Source organism: Gadus chalcogrammus, chromosome 21, assembly GCF_026213295.1.
Source record: "Gadus chalcogrammus isolate NIFS_2021 chromosome 21, NIFS_Gcha_1.0, whole genome shotgun sequence".
NCBI lineage: Eukaryota > Metazoa > Chordata > Actinopteri > Gadiformes > Gadidae > Gadus > Gadus chalcogrammus.
This window is the reverse complement of record NC_079432.1, coordinates 314,655-332,627: the sequence shown is the minus strand read 5'-3', so window position 1 is coordinate 332,627 and position 17,973 is coordinate 314,655. Positions and strand designations below refer to the sequence as shown.

Sequence of the window (17,973 nt, the reverse complement as noted above, 5' to 3'; positions counted from 1 at the left end):
AGGAGGAGAGGGGAGGAGAGGGGAGGAGGTGGAGGAGGAGGTTACTAAGAGGAGAGGGGAGGAGGTGGAGGAGGAGGTTACTAAGAGGAGAGGGGAGGAGGTGGAGGAGAGGGGAGGAGAGGGGAGGAGGGGGAGGAGAGGGGTGGAGGTGGAGGAGAGGGGAGGAGAGGGGAGGAGGTGGAGGAGGAGGTTACTAAGAGGAGAGGGGAGGAGGTGGAGGAGAGGGATGAGAGGGAGGAGGTGGAGGAGAGGGGAGGAGGAGAGGGGGGGAGGAGGAGGAGGAGGAGGAGAGGGGAGGAGGTGGAGGAGGAGGTTACTAAGAGGAGAGGGGAGGAGGTGGAGGAGAGGGAGGAGAGGGAGGAGGTGGAGGTTAACAAGGAGGAGAGGGGAGGTGGAGAAGGAGAGGGGGGGAGGTGGAGGTTACTCTGCAGGAGAGGGGGGGAGGTGGAGTATACTAAGAGGAGAGGGGAGGAGGTGGAGGAGAAAGGAGGTGGAGGTTGTTGCGCTCTGGTTGGAGGTGGATGGTGTCCTGACCACACAGAAGCCCTGAGTCTCCTATCGGGCAGCTGAGGTGAAGTGATCCCAGTGTCTGGAGCTTCCTGTGTGGTTCCACCCAATGCTTCTACTGGATCCAAGAGGGAACCCTAGAAGATCCCAGACTCTAGACCGAAACCCACCACACCAACCACTGGAAGCGTCTCCAGGAATACGCTGTGTTTTGACCGACATCGTGTGGTGACAGTGTTGTAATTAGGACTGACTGAAGAGCCATCACAGTCCCTTTAGGAGAGATAAGAGATATCATATTACATAATTGTATATGATTTAATCTGGAAACGGCCCAGGTCAAAAGTGGGGTCCTTAAAACATTTTGCAAGCCCAACGAGAAAGTGGTACTCGTTTAAACTGAGTACTTTGCTGTTTTAAATCCAACGCTTTGACAACGTTTCAAAGCCGTTTTATTTAAATGGATCCAAGCCCCGCATGGACGCTTCATGAGGCTCCTCGCTGACACGTCCAGACGTTCCAGACGTTGGACGTCCAAACGTTTCAGAGCAGACGGACGGGGACGGTATCGTCCAATGATCACAGAGCTGGGTCTAGGTGCTAAGTGTTCTAACGAGGCTCTAGTGGAAAACGAGGGCTCTTTCTCACGACGGCCGGGCCAACGCCGATGGAAAAAGGGGGAGAAGAATGGAACACCATTTTTCTCAGATCTCCGCTTTCTTGGAGACCGCATTTATTATGTCCCGAGAGTGATGTCATAAGTCTCGGGAAAGGCGGGGTTTGGCTGAGATTGACAGGGAGTGGCGAGGGTCTGGAACGGAGGTCCCTCGACCTGGGGACCAATTGGAACACTGGGTTGGGTGGGTGTGAGAGCCGTTCCTCAGAAGATGTCCTCCACCCAAACTGTAATAATCTCAGTATTATATAATCCTATATTATAGTATAGGATAAAATAATCCAGCTAACAACTGATATTTATGGGACCCAACTGAATTCTCTGGAACCCAACTGAAAAAAGGTGACCAAAATGGTTCTGCGGACCAATCTAAGATCTGTGGGAACCAAATGAACTCTGCGGTATGTTTAACCCCGCCCACCCGGGGCTCCGGGCTAGTTTAAAACAAGCAGCAGCCAGTGGAGCCGGTGTTTGACCCGGTTTGAGGTTTGTTTCCACAGGCGGTCCTCTGTCTGGCCCGCGGAGATCACAGGACACATGTGGAACACATGGACGACACACGAAGAAAAACCAAGGAAAGGAACGAGGAAAGGCTTCGAGTCGAGCGTTAAGATGAAGCGACACAAAAGTAACTTTGAACACATGTACCACTCCCCGTTCTCGCTCACTGGGAAGGGCTGGCTGGGAGCTCTGAGACCAGTTTATCTCGGGGGGTTGACTGGTCATCAGCCTCTTTTAGGGAACTATTCAATTAGTGGAACATGACCTCAAATACATTTCAGTCCGTCATTGAACAGCAATCAATGATAAGAGGTTTTCTGAATTATTCAACTATAAATAAGGCCATCACTTAATATGTCAGATCTAGTCATTCTAATTTCAGGCCATTGGTGTCGAGGTTGCACTCAAGTAACCAAATGCTCTTACAAAGAAAAGAAAGATCCATTAAATCCCTTGATTTGGCCCGTATTAAACAGTTGACTGGCCAACCTGTCTGTCTCCCTACCTACCCGCCTGCTCTCTGCCCATGCACTCATTATGTATCCCCGGAGTCTTCGACAAGGCAAGACAGACCTGTCTCTAAAGCTAGCCCGCTAGTTTCAAATCCCGCTAACTCTGGCTTGTTAATCAAAGCTGCTTACCATAACTTCAAGTTATAGAAGTTAAGTGAAGTTAAAGGCCTGTCATGTGATTACACCAGCCATAAAACATTACATATCCATCATCAGCTCATAGAAACACCAGGGAGGGCTTTTACTTTGAAGAGCCCGAGCGTCGCAGCAACAACGGATGGCAGGACTCACTTCTCTTCTGGATGTTGCGCAGCTCCTGCTCGATGCGCAGGCAGATGGCCTGCGTGAGCTCCTTGGAGATCCTCTGGAAGGCGTCGAAGTCGTCCACCGTGTACACGTGCGTGTCGGCCGGCGTGTTGGCGATGGCCACCAGCTCCGACCGCACCGCCTCCTTCACGCCCACCGCGAAGATCTCCACGTCGGCGCTCCGGAGCAGCGTGGCCGGCTCCTTGAAGGCGTCCGAGGACTTCCCGTCCGTGATGAGGATGGTGATCCTCGGCACGCTGGCCCTGGCGCCGCGGGTCGGCAGGAAGATCTTCTCCCGGACGTAGGTCATGGCGCGGCCCGTGTTGGTGGAGCCGCCGCGGTAGGGGAAGCTGCGCACGGCGGCCACCACCCGGTCCAGGTCGTGGTGCGTGTTGAGGTGGAACTCGGTGTGCGGGTCGCGGCTGTACTGCACCAGGCTGATCTGCACCTTGCCCGGCCCGATGTCGAAGCTCTTCACCAGCACCTCCAGGAAGGCGCGCACCTTGGCGAAGTTGGCCAGGCCGATGCTGTAGGAGCCGTCCACCAACAGGACCACGTCCGCCTGCACGTCCACGCCCAGGGAGCACTCTGCGCCACGGGGGACAAACCGCACGTCAACGGATTGTAACACCTCCCCGGCGTTAGTGGGGTTAGGGTTATATACCCCCCATCATGCATCACCCTAACCCTAACCCTAACAGCGTCCACCGTAGGACACGGTGATGCATGATGGGGAGTATGAACGGGGATTCGTTAGGAGATAAAGCGAGACCTATATTACATACTCGATGAAGATTGAGTCATAGAGTAACGATTGGACAAAGTTGTACTGATAAGTGAAGGTCCCTAAAGAGGAGTTTTAAATGATGGTAACCAAGGGGAAAGTCTTAGACGAAGGTCACTAAGGGGGAAGAGGAGTTTTACATGACGGCCAATAAGGGGTTTACATTTGTTTTGAATGACGCTCCCTAAAGGGACCAGGGGTCTTCGTACGTACCTAAGGACACCTGGACGGACTCGGTCTTGCCCATGACGGTGACGGCCTCGCTGGGCGTGAGGCCGTTGAGGGCGAACAAGCTGATCTGGTACTCGGTGTCGGGGGCCAGGTCGCGGACCAGTAGGGAGGTCTGGGCGTGGCTCACGTACAGCTCCTGGCGCTTGGGCCCGGACATCATGGGGACCACCTGGATCTTGTACCCGGACACGTCTCCGAAGGACGGGTCCCACGTCAGGCGCATGGACTTGGAGGCGAACTCCAGCACCTGAAGGTTGTTGGCCGGTTCCACCACTAGGAAAGAACCACGAGTCAGACACCGAGCTGCCAAGGACGGGGGGCTCAGGAGATGTTATGATGTGTGTGTGGGGGGGGGGGGGGGGGATGTACGGACAGTATATTCTGGATGGAATAAAGGAATAAAGACACATGGAAAAACAGGACCGCACATGGAGAGCGGCGAGGCCACCAGACGTAGCAACGACAGCAGACTACACGCCAGACGGCGATAGGTATGACTCAGGCTCAGCCGGATCAGGGTTTGAACTGGAGGCATGTTTGTTTTTTCTAAAGCCCGTCACGCAAAGCTGAAGCAGATGTACCCGAGCCCGCTCCCTTCTCTTACCTTCCTCGCCGCTGACGAGGGAGCTGAGCTGGTCGTCCACGCCGGCGCACACTTGGGTAACGAGCGCTTTGTGGACCCTCTTGATCTGCTCAAAGTCGAGCACGGAGTAGACGTGGGTGCTGTGCGGGGTGGAAGCCATTAGCGTCATCTCCTCCGCGTCTGCCTCTTTGATCCCTGGAAGAGAAAACAGATCAAAAAAACATCTTAGTACGAGGTACGCCTTGAAGTCCCATCTAATAGGAACAAGGAAGGCATCCCACTTCCAGATCTGCCCCCGCCCCGCCCAGGAGGACATGTGCTGGGGCAGAGCGGGACAGCGACGGCCCCGCGGCACCCAGGGCCCCCGAGACACCCAGGGCCCCTAGGCAGTGATGGCCCCTACCCACCCGGAGCCCTGGAGGTGTTGGGAGGTGTCAAGGCAGAGCGGGGATGGGAGTTTTCTCTGGCCCCAGACGATCGCAAAAACGGAGTGTTTTCCACGTCGGCGGAGTTAGAAGGTACCAGCTGTGTGGAAGGTGTGAACCTACAGCTTGTGTTTCTTGGGCTTGAGTTCAGCGGCGGTGCGGCCACTGAGGCGTTAACTACTGGGTACACTTTCGGTGCCACTGGAGATGAATAAAGCAGGACTAAAGTTATGTTTCCAGCGGACTGATTCAATATGGTTCCACTTAGGTGCGTTTTATTATGGGCTGCTGAGTGCCGTTCTGCGGCACTTTACCCGAAACAAACAAGTTTTCACGACCGCTCGGCTGGCAGCCGGCCTACATAAGGTCCCAGGTAGCTCATATAAAGAAGTACTTTAGTAGATAGTTAAATTCCGCCTCAATGATCTCTCCTCGGGGCTGGGGGTGTTCAGGGTCTCCCCCCTTCAGAGGGCTGAGGGGGAGGGGGGGGGGGTCTATAGAATCCCATATTCTACCGACAACCGGCTCCCCCTCAGCCCTCTGAAGGGGGGGCGAGACCCTGAACACCCCCATATTCAAAAAAGAATCCCATATTCTACAGACCCCTACCTCACCCCAAGTGTAACGGACAAGCCCTGGAGAGGGTGTCTGTGATCAGGGCTTATCAAAATACAAGCCATCGTTTCTTGGGACGGGCAGACGCCCGTCCCAAGAAACGATGGCTTGTATTTTGATAAGCCCTGATCATGAGGTGACCGGACCAGAGCTCCGGTCCACTCTCTCTCTCTCTGGTGACGGAGCTCACCCAGGACGAAGACCTCCACCCCTGCGCCGCGCAGCCGTCTGGCCTGGACCTCCACCGAGTCCTGGGACTTGGACGCGCTGATGACCACCGCCACCTTGGGGAACCCGGGCCTGGCGCCGCCCGCCTCGCTGAAGCTGTGCTCCAGGACGTAGTCCAGCGCCGCGCCTGCACAGAGGGGAGCGGGCGTTACCCTGAGGAACTCCACCGACCGCGGAACCCGGCTCTCCACGGAGCGGAGAACCGGCTCTCCACTGATCGGAGGACTTGGAGGAGAGTGGATGAGAGGTTGATGCATGCGTCTACGATAATCACTAAACAGGTCTTAGTGATTATTCTGTCCACTTATTCTTAAACATAACTCTTTTATTTTGTTTAAGAAACGGGTTTGTTTGTATATGTATATGTACATATGTACAAGTCCAGAGAGCAAAAGTGGAGCCTACTCACTGTCCATCCACATATTCAGTGTCCTGACCGCAGTACCCTCCCCCTCCCGGGCCCTAGGGGGCGCTGTTACCTGTCATGGCTTTCCCGCCCTTGAAGGGCATCGAGTTGATGGCCCTGACGAGCTCCCCGCGGCTCAGGTGCTGCCTCAGGGGGAACTGGGGTCCCACCTCGTCGCTGTACTGGACCACGGCCACACGGGTCTTGTCGGCGCCAATCTCGAACGCCCCGGCCACCGTTGCCATGACGCTGCGGAGGTGTTTGAAGTTCTCCTGGCCCACGCTCCCCGAGCCGTCCACCACGAACACCACGTCGGCCACGGCGCTCACTGAGCATTCTGGGTAAAAAGAAAATCAAGGTTTGGAGTGAAGACGGGAGAATGGAAATAAATGGGGACCGGATCCAAGAAGAAACAGAAATCCGAACCCGTATTTATGCCCTTAAACCCTTCTAACTTGTGTCACATGAAAGAGGAGGCTGTGGGGGACAGCGTGAAGCTATGGTTTAGAAACACAAAGGGTAAGATGTGAGTATGGATGAAGTCATGCTGTTGCATGAGCCAAAGACTACTGGCCGTTTTGGGTTGCCAGATATGCCAGCACCCCCCCCCCCCCCTCCCACGATCTGATTGTCACAAGTGGAGCCAGCGGAGCCTGCAGTGCTCTAGCCCCGCCCTGAAGCCTACCGAGGGGCCGACGCGGCCAGAAGGCATTACTAAACGAGGCTAAAGGGCGGGGGTTCTAATGAGCTGGGAGGATAATGACCGGGAGGATAATGACTGGGAGGGTCGTCACTTAATCTCTGCATCTCTGCTCTCTAACCACCCAGCGAAGGGGTCCGGAGGCGTGGAGATGAACGCATGGCCGGGGGGACGCGGGACAGAGGGGTCATCTCGCTCAGGGACCCAGAGAGCCGCTCTGGACCTTAGGGAACAGCTTGACTGATTTGTAAATTCCTGTAAACATCTCCCCAAAACATGGTTGCGGTTTCAACCGTCCAAAGACAAACAACTGGTCGAATTAAGACTGCATCTTATATCTTATAGCGTCTGTTTCTATGAGATGCTCTCTTCTGCTTCAGCGATTCTCTGCTTATCACAATTACGTCATTCTTGTTCCGCACACAATCAACCTCCCCACAAGCCCAGTGTGAGGCGACTGGCGCATGTTTGAGTGACAGTCTAGCAATGAATTATGAGCCTATTATAAGCCTGGTGTTCATCCCCTGGGCGTGGCCTCGCCTCACCTACACATTCTCCGGCCTCAAAGGACAGCAGGGGGCCGCCAGTCTGACCCCGGCCCACTGGCACTCAGAGGAATTCCACTTACAACGGGAGACATCTGTACCGTTCCGACGGAAAACCGCCCAGCCCCTTAGAGCCCACAGGCTTCTCCCGGCCGTTGGAGTAAGTGCTGCCATTCTAGTCTCCCCTCCTGCTGTAGACCTCATCTGTTGATGTGGTTGTTCTGTTGCTCATGGTCTACAGCAGTAGAATCATACTCTACTCTGTTCTGTTCCTTATTGTGTTCGGGCAGTAGAATCCTACTCTACTCTGTTCTGTTGGTATCAGAGCAGTAGAATCGTACTCTACTCTGTGTGTTCCTCATGTATCAGAGCAGTAGAATCGTACTCTACTCTTTGTTTGTATCAGAGCAGTAGAATCGTACTCTACTCTGTGTGTTCCTCATGTATCAGAGCAGTAAAATCGTACTCTACTCTGTGTGTTCCTCATGTATCAGAGCAGTAGAATCGTACTCTACTCTTTGTTTGTATCAGAGCAGTAGAACCGTACTCTACTCTGTTCTCGACCACATGACTGCACTTGGTTTTTCCGTCCTACTTTCCAGGGCCGTGACACGAAGGAAAAAGCAGCACATAACTCTGCTCTAGTAAATCACCATCGGTAATAGTTTCCAATTCTCTGAGCGCTCCAGGGCCGGCTCCGCCCAGCTCCGCAGACCGGGGGCCCGGGACCAGAAGGATGGACCCCCCGCGGAGATCCCACACACAAACACACACACACACACACACACACACACGCATGCAAGCACACACGCACACACAAGCAGGCAAACACACACACGCCTACGCACGCACGCACGCACGCACACACGCACACACGCGCGCACACACACACACACACACACACACACACACACAGGCACGCACACACACACAACCACATACGCCCACAAAGACAGACAGAGAGCGACACAAACATACACACAAACTCACACGCACCGAGCATGTGCAAACCCCTCTTGGGGCTGGCACAAGCAGGAAGTAGAGCCTAGACCTCCGTGGCAGGAAGTGCTCCAGATGGAGCCACCCAGAGCCCCGACTAGAGCGTTTCTATGGATTCTATGGTGTTATCTCTTGGCCGTCCTACAGGGTGGTGTAAGAATGGATGGAGCTGACCCAACTGTAACCCAGAGGGTCTCTGGATGGATCAAACCCGGCACCGTGAGGACTCTGGACTACGTTGGGAGGAACGACACCTCTGAGAAACAGAAAGCCAGCGTTACTTACTGGGGCCGGCGCTGGGCTTGGGTTTCCTCGGGGGTCCACCAGTGGCTCCACTCGACTGAACTGGGAGAGAGGAGCAGAGAGAGACTGAACTGGGGAGAGAGGAGCAGAGAGAGACTGAACTGGGGAGAGAGGAGCAGAGAGAGACTGAACTGGGGAGAGAGGAGCAGAGAGAGACTGAACTGGGAGAGAGGAGCAGAGAGAGACTGAACTGGGAGAGAGGAGCAGAGAGAGACTGTTCTGTCACCCAAAGAGTCGCCGGTTCACTACCCGGACGTCATCGTCTTGTCTATCGGAGCTCTTTCCCGTTCATGTAAATCCTTATTATATATAATGTTGTATAATCAGCAATTCATCCACATGACTTCAGACTAACCCACAAAGAGCTGCTACTATTATGGGGTGTAAGTCACCCACAACAACGTGGTTCCTTAGCAACGGGCAGCTACCCCCGATGAAGTCATCAACAGAAGTGTCTGTTTATTGCGTTTGACATCACGTCGTTGCCGGCCAGAGCTGCCGAGCCTCTGGCCGGAGGCTGCGGTGAAACGGCTGTTTATTAACAAAAACACCACGCCAACACGTTGCATAACCCGTCCGACTGCTCATTGGTCAGAAGGGTTTAGAAGAGGAGCTTGGTGATTGGCTCACCCAAGACGGAGTGGGCGGGCTAAACTTTTTCCAGAACTAGCGACAGTGTAATGAGGATACCCCTGAAGGAGCCAATCACAGCCCTCCTACGCTTTCCTTTGGTCCCGCCCCCACACATCCTGTTCTTTTCTGAAATGCGTCATTTTTTCAGAGCGGTTTTTTTTTTTCACCTGGTTTTCAAAAACTCTATTTACATTAACATTTACACTTAGGACATTTAACAGCCATATCAACCAAAGCGACTTACAATTAGCACATTTGTCAGAAGAAGGAGAAACAACCATATATGTCTGTTGGTAAAGTAAGGATGTTCATAGAACCAAGTGCCAAGCACTAACAATCGCTAGGTTAACCCATTCCCCGTAGACAACAGAGATATCTAGGACGTACGGCATACAATAAGTGTGTAAGTTAAGTGCCAGGACGTACGGTGTACAATAAGTGTGTAAGTTAAGTGCCAGGAAGTACAACATACAATAAGTGTGTAAGGGGGTGTAGGGGTTGAGGAGAGGACCAGCCGAAGGGGGACTCACTTGTGAGACGCCCGGTGAGGGGAAGACTTTCTCGGGCGCCCTCGTACGAGGAGATGATGACGGTGTAGTCCACGTCTGGGATCAGCTCCGTGATGGAGGTCTTAGTGGCCGAGGCGGGCAGCTCGAACTGTTTAACTAGTTCCTCTGGGAGGGGGGGGATGAACAGAGGGGTTAGAGTTACACGAGTTACACGTTAGACAGTCCAACATGTATCAATCTCATGTTATGTAGAAGTAAACTCATTTACTTTTATTAACTAATCTTGGTATCGATTGAAATTTATAACACATCGTGCAACCCCCTGTTGCACGATGATAAGCTAGTCATTATACCCCATCGCCCGGAATCATTCTATATTTGTATAATATATACAGGCAGACTTTTGATAGAGGCAGGATCATATATGTATATGATCCTGTCTCTATCAGAAGTTTGGGAATAACGACCAGGCGTGGCCGAGGGCGTGGCCGAGGGCGTGGCCTTGGTCGGCGGTGAGGGAGGGGTTTCATGATGAACGACTCTGTAATGTCGGGGTCCGTGAGGGGGGGGGTCTCACCTGTGTCGGAGGTGACCTGGATCCTGTAGCCGTCTATGTAAGCGAATGGGCTCACCCACGTCATCTGCACCGTGTTCTCATTTAAAATCTTAAACTTCAATTCCGACGGGGGGTCGACTGGAAGAGAACACGTCCACCAAGTTAACCACACCACTCCGATTCACTCGGAGTGTATTCAATGTGAGAAGATGAGGGGGTGAGAGAGAGGAGGAAGAGGAAGAGGAAGAAGAGGTCTCCAACAGTAAACACTTCAGGAGAACGAAGCTAGCTAGCTTACTGTCGGCACAAAACAACAACAACAACAACAGCACCACAACAACATAACAAGGAACAAACAGAGTGGGGACGCCATTTTGGAGGAAAAATGACGTCCGTTTGAGCCGCTCAACCGGCAGCTCAAGCAACACAGCGGAGAGTGAGAAACAACACTGCCTGGCCCAAAGGCTGGGGCGTTGGAGGGGACACAACAACAGAGATAAGACAATAATCTCCAGCCGCTCGGGAAACATTGTTTTGGCCGGAGGATCGGGAGCTCGGGGGAGCCACCCCGACCAACACCATGGATCCACTGAGGCTCCAGCGTCCATGACCTCAATCCACACCCTGGATTGACAAGCAGCACCCGGTCGCAACGGTTATACAATGGATGACCGGACGGCCTCTATCGATCCATCGCAAACCTGACAAAAGACGGGCCAGCGCCTCGGAGTCGTGGCCATCTTTTCCCAAAAGTGTTTTTTATCAAACGCTCCACATCAGCGGTTCTTGAAACTATGTCAAAATAGGAGCCAAACTGGTTCCTACTTTGGAGCTGGTCCCCAAGTCAATGTGGATTGACGCCAGTTAATAGTTTAAGAACCGCTGTAGGTTAAGAACCAGACCATAGGTTAAGAACCAGACCATAGGTTAAGAACCAGACCATAGGTTGAGAACCAGACCGTAGGTTAAGAACCAGACCATAGGTTAAGAACCAGACCATAGGTTAAGAACCAGACCATAGGTTAAGAACCAGACCATAGGTTGAGAACCAGACCGTAGGTTAAGAACCAGACCATAGGTTAAGAACCAGACCATAGGTTAAGAACCAGCGGACGACAGGGCGGTCAGGAACGACGCGCACACGATGGACAGAGATACACACACTTCAACACAACACACGAGGACCAGGGGTTTGGACCTCCAATTACAGGCACTTGTACATGAAAAGTTGTGCTCAACAACTTCGGGGGGGGGGGGGGGGGGGGGGGGTTAAGGTTTCCATGTACACAGTGGACCATATAATTAATAAAATATTTTAAAATGATATTCTTCTGTGTGTAAAGGGGTCTCTAGTGTAGAAAGCTGCACAATCATAGCAACTGATCTGGTGTAGATAGGCCTGTGTAGGTGTTTAGCACACATCTCTGATATTGTCTCAGAAGAGAAGGTAAATAAATGTATTATATATTATATTATTTTTTTATTGTTAATACAGTCTAAGTTTAAAAAATATTTATTACAACAGAATATGCGTTAAGTAAGTCGACACAATACCTAAAATACGCCTACAGATAACCATGCACTTCTAGTAGACTAGACTCTGATAGTAAAGTAGGGGATGTTAGAAGAATAACATTGTAAAATATTTTGTAAAGCTGCGACCTCGGAACACCTGCGCGCAGATGACGTCAGCAGAGCTTGACCAGGTGCGGGTGGGGGGGGGGGGGACGGCGCGGGACGGTGGGGGGGGGGGGGGACAGGACAGCAGACGAGGATCAACCAACCTGGACTCAAGGACCGGATGTTCTCTTCTCTTTCCAAATGGGTCTCAAACAGCCAAAGACTAACGGACAGGACACTCACGGGAACACGCGTTCTTTATAACGGCAGCGTGCAGTTTGGAGAGGTGCTTGCGTGAAGCGCGCTCAGGGCCAATCCGCACACGCACACATAGGCGTTTACTCGCAACCCAACGCATTTTGAAAACGCAGACAGACGATTGACTTTTCAGCTTTAACAGCGCTTCTCAGATCAGACTTTAGTCTGAAGTCACTGGACGGTGGAACCGGGGAGGGTCACGTGACGTGGTCTCTGCTGCTTGCAAACCATCTGGTCTCAACACGTCCAGACGACGCACTCAGTCAAACTCGATGCGCTCGCATTGACGTGAAAGGTCAAAGGTGATGAGAAAGAAAGGCTATCTCTTTGACATGAGACACCGAATGTTTTATTTTAAGTAATTCAATACATCGTTATCTTAAATTGAGGAAAAGGGTTGAAACCTCATTATAAATGTAATTTTAACCAAAGACAAAATTATAGTATAATGTCGTTTGCTGATTAAGTCTATAGACGGTTGACGTCTTGTCCTCTACTGACATCTGGAGAGCAAGGGCGCCTCCTAGTGGCAGACATGAGCCCCTGCATGACGCACGAGACTTGCCCTGTGGCTTCTTCTGGGTTAGGACCCTGGGGCCCAGATACACCTGGTCCCAGATACACCTGGTCCCACATACACCTGGTTCCAGATACACCTGGTTCCAGATGCACCTAGTCCCAGACACACTAGGCTGACTTCATGTTAACCAAAAAACTCATCAACAGACGTTCCGTCCCAGAACCCGAAACTCACGTTCGGTACACTATTCAAAATGTTGCTTTGGATTAAATAAGAGATCACGTTGAGTCAGATAGATTAAACCATCAGATGGGGAAGAAGTCATATTAATACATAATACATCAAATACACACATTGGTCACATCAGTTTGTTTAAATCCGACTAAGAGGACATACATCAACGGTAACGTATTAAAGGTGGAGGGTCATCATGGTGAAGGGATGGAACCACGCTGGGTGGCTTTACCTGTTTCTTGGGAGCGCGCGGGGACGAGCAGGGCCGCCAGCACGGCGGTAGCCGCCAGAAGCAGCCTGAGCCTCATCCTCAAGCCGGCTCAGAGCGCTCTACCTGGGGAGGAACCGGCAGTCAGGCGCCTCGGTCGATGGAATAACGGGATTCGTGTAGTAACCGAGAGATCTGGCCTATAAAACATTACAGGAGCGAGTCTTTCTGCCTCATCGTTAACACACCGTTGTTAAAGAAAATAGGAAAGAGCAGAGGGCAAAAGGAGTTTCCATCCACTGAACCAACGGGGTTAATCCAGGAAACCAGTTACCTCATTAACTACAAATCCAACTGGATACAGTACGATTACAGTTCAGTGCGTATGAATCTTTTAAAGCACTGTTAAAACCCGTTAATTTATTTAACGCCGGTGTTCCAACGAACAGCGTGGATTGGAGACGCGCTCTGCGCTCAGTCCCAGTTCTACTCGATTAGGGGTATTCAGCTGATTAAGTCGCTCGTAAAAAACTTATTTCAATATCAACACTATATTAGGCTTCAGTTGGATTATCAACACCAAGTGTCTCTCAATATCCAGAAGAACCTAAAACTGCACTCTGGATGGGTGCGTAATTACGCGCAAGAACGAAAAAAAAAAAAAGCTTTGGACAAGTTTCCATCAGAACCGGCCATGTGTCTGCCAAAGATTATTGGGTTCGTTGTCCTAAAAAACGGTTATTTGTTTTATAAGAAGAAAATATTTCCAATTGACCTCCCTGGTAACCGAAACATTCCCCAACGAGTCGTAATTAAAAAAGAGGAAAAAGTTGAAAAAGTACTTAACATTTAGAAAACATGCATGACTGACCTACAGATGAAACGTGAATATTCTTAAACTTGCTTTGAGAATTAAAACAAATGAAGGAATAGCCCAGCGTAAAGCCTCTGGTCAGATCCCGTCTCCCCGTTGAGGACTGAAGGATTAGATGGTCCAGGCTGGGTGAGCTCCCGGACGTCCGCTATCCTGCTTGCAAGTGGGACGCACCAACCACACTGAGCTCCTTAATACGGGGGGCTGAGCCCGGCTCTTACGACACGATGCGAGCTGCGGGCCAAATGATGTGAAACTCCTCAAAGTGCGGGGAGAGCCTTTCGGAAACTTTTACATAGTTGTGCGCATTCCGATGCGGTGATGTTGCTGCCGTGTGTCTCGGAGCCACCGGGAGACGATGGGGCCAGGCTGCCTCGGGAAGACAGCAGATGGATCGAGTCTGCTGCTAGGAAATGGTTACACTATTAACTATGATTATATGGAAAGTATGCCACAGCCAATACACTGAGCATAGACATATCAGCCAGTCAGTGAGTGATTTGTGGATTTGTATCGTTCCCAAGTTACTAAAAGGGTACTTATACGACTAATTCCATCAAATTAGTAATACTTGTATCCATGTGTTGTTTTAAATCATTTAAATAACCAGTGGTAGAAGCCTGCTGCCAACTGGGCGATTAAATCAACCTGGAATCAAATATTGTTTTAGTGGAATAACCAGCAGACAAGTGCGTCTTTCAAATACGCGTTACTCGGAACAAATAGATCTCTAAATCGGTTAATGAAATATCTTCTGTCTGTAGCCTAACAGTTTCAGCATGTGCAATTAATTTAGGCAGTAGGTCTACCTGAGACTCAAGTTATTTATAGGGAAACAGCGCCCTCTAGTGGCGAGGTCCAGTCGCAGGTTAATCAATTACTAACATTTGTGCGCTGGAATCATAATCCCTTTTGAGCGGCTCCATAAATGCAAATTGTACCTCAATGTAGAAGAATCACAGAAATGCCTTTGATCAGAGGATCTGTTTGTAATCCGTATGCATATTCACTTGCATAGTACAACCAATTAAAGTGAATCATTCCCATACCAATATACTTCACCTGCAGACGTCACATGGTGAATTTGATCTTTCCCAATTCAAAATCGAGATGAGTAATAGATAAATATTTGATGAAGTCCACCTCATGGGAACTTATCTCCTCATAGAGACATCTGAAGAGGAGTTGTCCTATAGTCAAGAAACGAATCACTGGAAGTTCACACTAAAGCGTCATACTGGAAAGTGTTTGCATTGTTCAGTATTCCACAGTAACACCGGTAAAATACGCTGTAGTTTGTTACTTAAGAACTGCTAGACGTGCAGTTTGTTATTAAAGACAAGGACTGGTACATCTTTGTGTTGTTAAGACCTTCAAGACAAGGACTGGTAGACATGCCTAGTAACTACGTCGTCTTAAATGACTAGGTTAGCCATTTAAGACGAGAACTGGTTTCCTGGCCCATTTCAAAACAACTACTGGTACCTTCAGGGTAACCCACACCAGTGCTGGTGGATCACGTTGGTACCCCGGATGAGGTCGGGGCTTCCTCCACTGTTTCACTGTTGGTTTACATTCCAAACCTGTGGTGCACCAGACTCAGATGGACAGACAAAGGTTTTCTAATGAGGCATCTCTTTATTGTTCCCCAGCTAGAAGCCAAGCGATACAGATAAATATTGATCCCATGAACATAAAAGAGGGTCCCGGGGAGACAAACCCGTAGTTATACATTAAAACTGCATCTGGTCGTTTTGTTAAGTTGTGTTAAGTGGTGGTCATTGAGGAGTCCTTTTTAATTCTTCTTTGGGAATGCGGCCTTCACCAGCTCGTACACCACGTAGCCCGCGCCTGGAAACAACGGGAAACGGTAAATTGGCAGCATTTATACAGCGCTGTTCTGTAGAATATGGACCAACATTCACACAATGACCGGGGAGTCAACCCCTCAAGGCGACAGCCAGCTCTGTTGAACGCCTTACATCTCTGAAATAAACATAGTATTTTCTCTGTTTTAACTGTTCAAATAATACATTTGATTTATTCTACGCTTTACGGAGTGAACACATAATGAAATCTTTTAATAAGTAGAAAAAGGAGGACTGGAAGGAGGTAATGTGGTGAAGGCGATCCTAAAGAAGCGTGTTTTGAGGGCCTGTTTAAATAAAGGGAGTCTGTTAAAGGGGTGATATAATGACACCAGGTGCGAGTGTCAACCTAGATGTATGATGATAGATAAGCAACATTTGCTACAGTCCACTGGGTGGGTTGGTGGGCTGATCTATCGTTATACATCTAGCTGGCCACCCCCCAACTTGCGATGTCACTAAAACACAGGGAAAGGCAAATTGTCAAACGGTTTGTTACGGCTAATCACACTCACACCTGGTGGCAGAACCTCACCCCTTTGGATGAGGTACAGCCCGGTCCAACCCAAACTGAATTATGTACGATCCACGTTCTACAAAGTCCTGCTGGTCACGAATTTACGAATCCTTCTACGGCCCGAAGAGACACGCCGCCTCTATTTCTGATTGGTCCGTCACACACGTCAGCCCTCTCTTTGTTTCTACCGTCTATGGATGAGTCTACCGCGCTTTTACTGGCTTGATATTAGCCGTTAGGGTTAGAACTCCTTCGTGACGCTCTCGAATGCTCACAGCGAGGGTACCGTACAGTTCTAAAGCGTCCAGTTGAGTTGCATGCAACCCGGCCAATCACAGACCGAGTAGGGCGGGTTTTGGCGTGGCCACAGTAGGATTCGTAAACACGCGTCCTGGTCTCTCAGAGGTCCCGCAGGCGGAAGAGGAGACAACCTACCCATGACAGTCAGCACCATGGTGGTCCTGTACAGGAGGGCATCTGCGGTTCCTCCCTTCAGGTGGACGGGGACGCCATTGTCCTCCTGGTGGGGGGGGGGGGTCAACCACAACGACATTTCTTTAGAGATAGCCAGCAGCAGCCAACTGTACATCGTGCATCGTGGTTATTTAGCGCCAGAACAAAACAAGGGCAGTAGAGGCTACTGGGTTGACGGTGGAGTACAGTGTCTCGTACAGTGGAGGGCGACTTTTAATTGACTGAGGTCATCACTGCGTCATCCCTGCGCCACCAACCAAACGCTTACGTCATCAGGGTCAATCACCGCGCCGTGACAACTCGGAACTCGGTCGTTTCTACGAAGTTCGGCTACTTGTGATCATTGCTGATCGCAAAAACAAAACACGCAGCAGCAATTGACGCTTCAGGAAACATATGAACAACATAGGAGATCAAATCAGAGCGAAATATAAACGACCTTAACACTTATTGCATGATTACACAAAACGTGATGCGTTAAGACGTCCACCATAAATGTTATAATACATGTCGGTGATCTGAAGTGAAAGCTTCAGACCTTGAATTCAGAGTTGAGCGTTAATTTCATTTATTCCCACTTGGTCATTATAAACAGCTTGGAGGTTGTGTTTTCCCGAGTTCCGAGTCGTCCTGAACGCAGCACACCGTTCTCTCTCCCTATCTACGGGGATCTCACCTGGAACTTCTTCTGGTTCTGTGGGACCTTGTTGTCGAGCTGGCGGCGCGCAGTGCTGGCCACCGTCCGCCGGGACACGTGCTGGAAGGCCTGGGGACCAGACACACATGACTAAGATAAACCCCACGATGACCTGCTCCTGGAGCGTCTTATTCAACCTCCACATATATCGGATATCAGCCCTAGAACCGGTCCCTGACCCGATCCGCAGGAGGAGAGGCTCAGTGACCTCCCGCTGAGCGCCACCTCACCGCGGGGTTCTTGAAACACAATGCCACACCACTGCTTCATACACACACGTTATGAACTATATATAAACGAGATATAGAGGTTATCTTACGAGTATATGTCTGAACATCCTGGTCGTCTGTTCAAGTCGCTACACAAGGGCACCGGAAACTCAAGAGTGCACGTCCGCCTTCTGCTTCGTGAGTTAGAATGAAGCAATTTTCTGCAGCAGGGGACGCAGTGTCGCCCCCTGCAGGAGGAGGAACCGCATTACCCGGTTCAACTCCTGTCCTCTGATCCGTTCTGTCGTCGTTCTGTATCTATCATAGGTGAACTAAACTCGTTAAACATCTAATTGATGAAGAGATTTATTAATCCATGTTTATATATTTACAAACAATCAGTTATATAAGAAAATAAGTGAGACATGAGGAAGCAAACAACACAGAAGTTCCAGTTATGTAATTTAATGTGTTC

General features: G+C 50.5%; 2 protein-coding genes across 2 annotated transcripts in view; both read right to left on the bottom strand.

The window, feature by feature from the left end:
- col12a1b (collagen, type XII, alpha 1b) overlaps positions 1-13,970 on the bottom strand; it is a 175,122-nt gene extending 161,152 nt beyond the window's left edge. Inside the window, exons 1-10 of the mRNA XM_056581812.1 lie at positions 13,731-13,970; positions 12,884-12,985; positions 10,041-10,157; positions 9,485-9,628; positions 8,304-8,363; positions 5,848-6,111; positions 5,331-5,495; positions 4,122-4,295; positions 3,500-3,790; positions 2,488-3,090 (exon numbers count right to left, since the gene is read on the bottom strand). Coding sequence (XP_056437787.1) covers positions 2,488-3,090; positions 3,500-3,790; positions 4,122-4,295; positions 5,331-5,495; positions 5,848-6,111; positions 8,304-8,363; positions 9,485-9,628; positions 10,041-10,157; positions 12,884-12,959 — 1,894 coding nt within the window. The 5' untranslated portion in view covers positions 12,960-12,985; positions 13,731-13,970. The remainder of the gene's footprint in view (positions 1-2,487; positions 3,091-3,499; positions 3,791-4,121; positions 4,296-5,330; positions 5,496-5,847; positions 6,112-8,303; positions 8,364-9,484; positions 9,629-10,040; positions 10,158-12,883; positions 12,986-13,730) is intronic.
- A 1,362-nt stretch (positions 13,971-15,332) lies between these two features.
- On the bottom strand, positions 15,333-17,718 carry LOC130374501 (cytochrome c oxidase subunit 7A2, mitochondrial). Its single transcript, XM_056581297.1, has 4 exons — positions 17,609-17,718; positions 17,269-17,358; positions 16,554-16,638; positions 15,333-15,584 (listed from the first exon to the last, which is right to left on the bottom strand). Exons 1-4 carry the CDS (start codon positions 17,624-17,626, stop codon positions 15,529-15,531), a joined length of 249 nt encoding a protein of 82 aa, XP_056437272.1. The 5' UTR covers positions 17,627-17,718; the 3' UTR covers positions 15,333-15,528.
- Positions 17,719-17,973: the final 255 nt, after the last annotated feature.

What these genes read in the sequence shown, in the direction of transcription:
- LOC130374501 (XM_056581297.1), bottom strand. An exon ending in AGAACCAGAAGAAGTTCCAG is followed by an intron (nt 16,639 to 17,268) that starts GTGAGATCCCCG and finishes CCCCCCCACCAG; the next exon opens with GAGGACAATGGCGTCCCCGT. An exon ending in CATGGTGCTGACTGTCATGG is followed by an intron (nt 15,585 to 16,553) that starts GTAGGTTGTCTC and finishes CGTTGTTTCCAG; the next exon opens with GCGCGGGCTACGTGGTGTAC.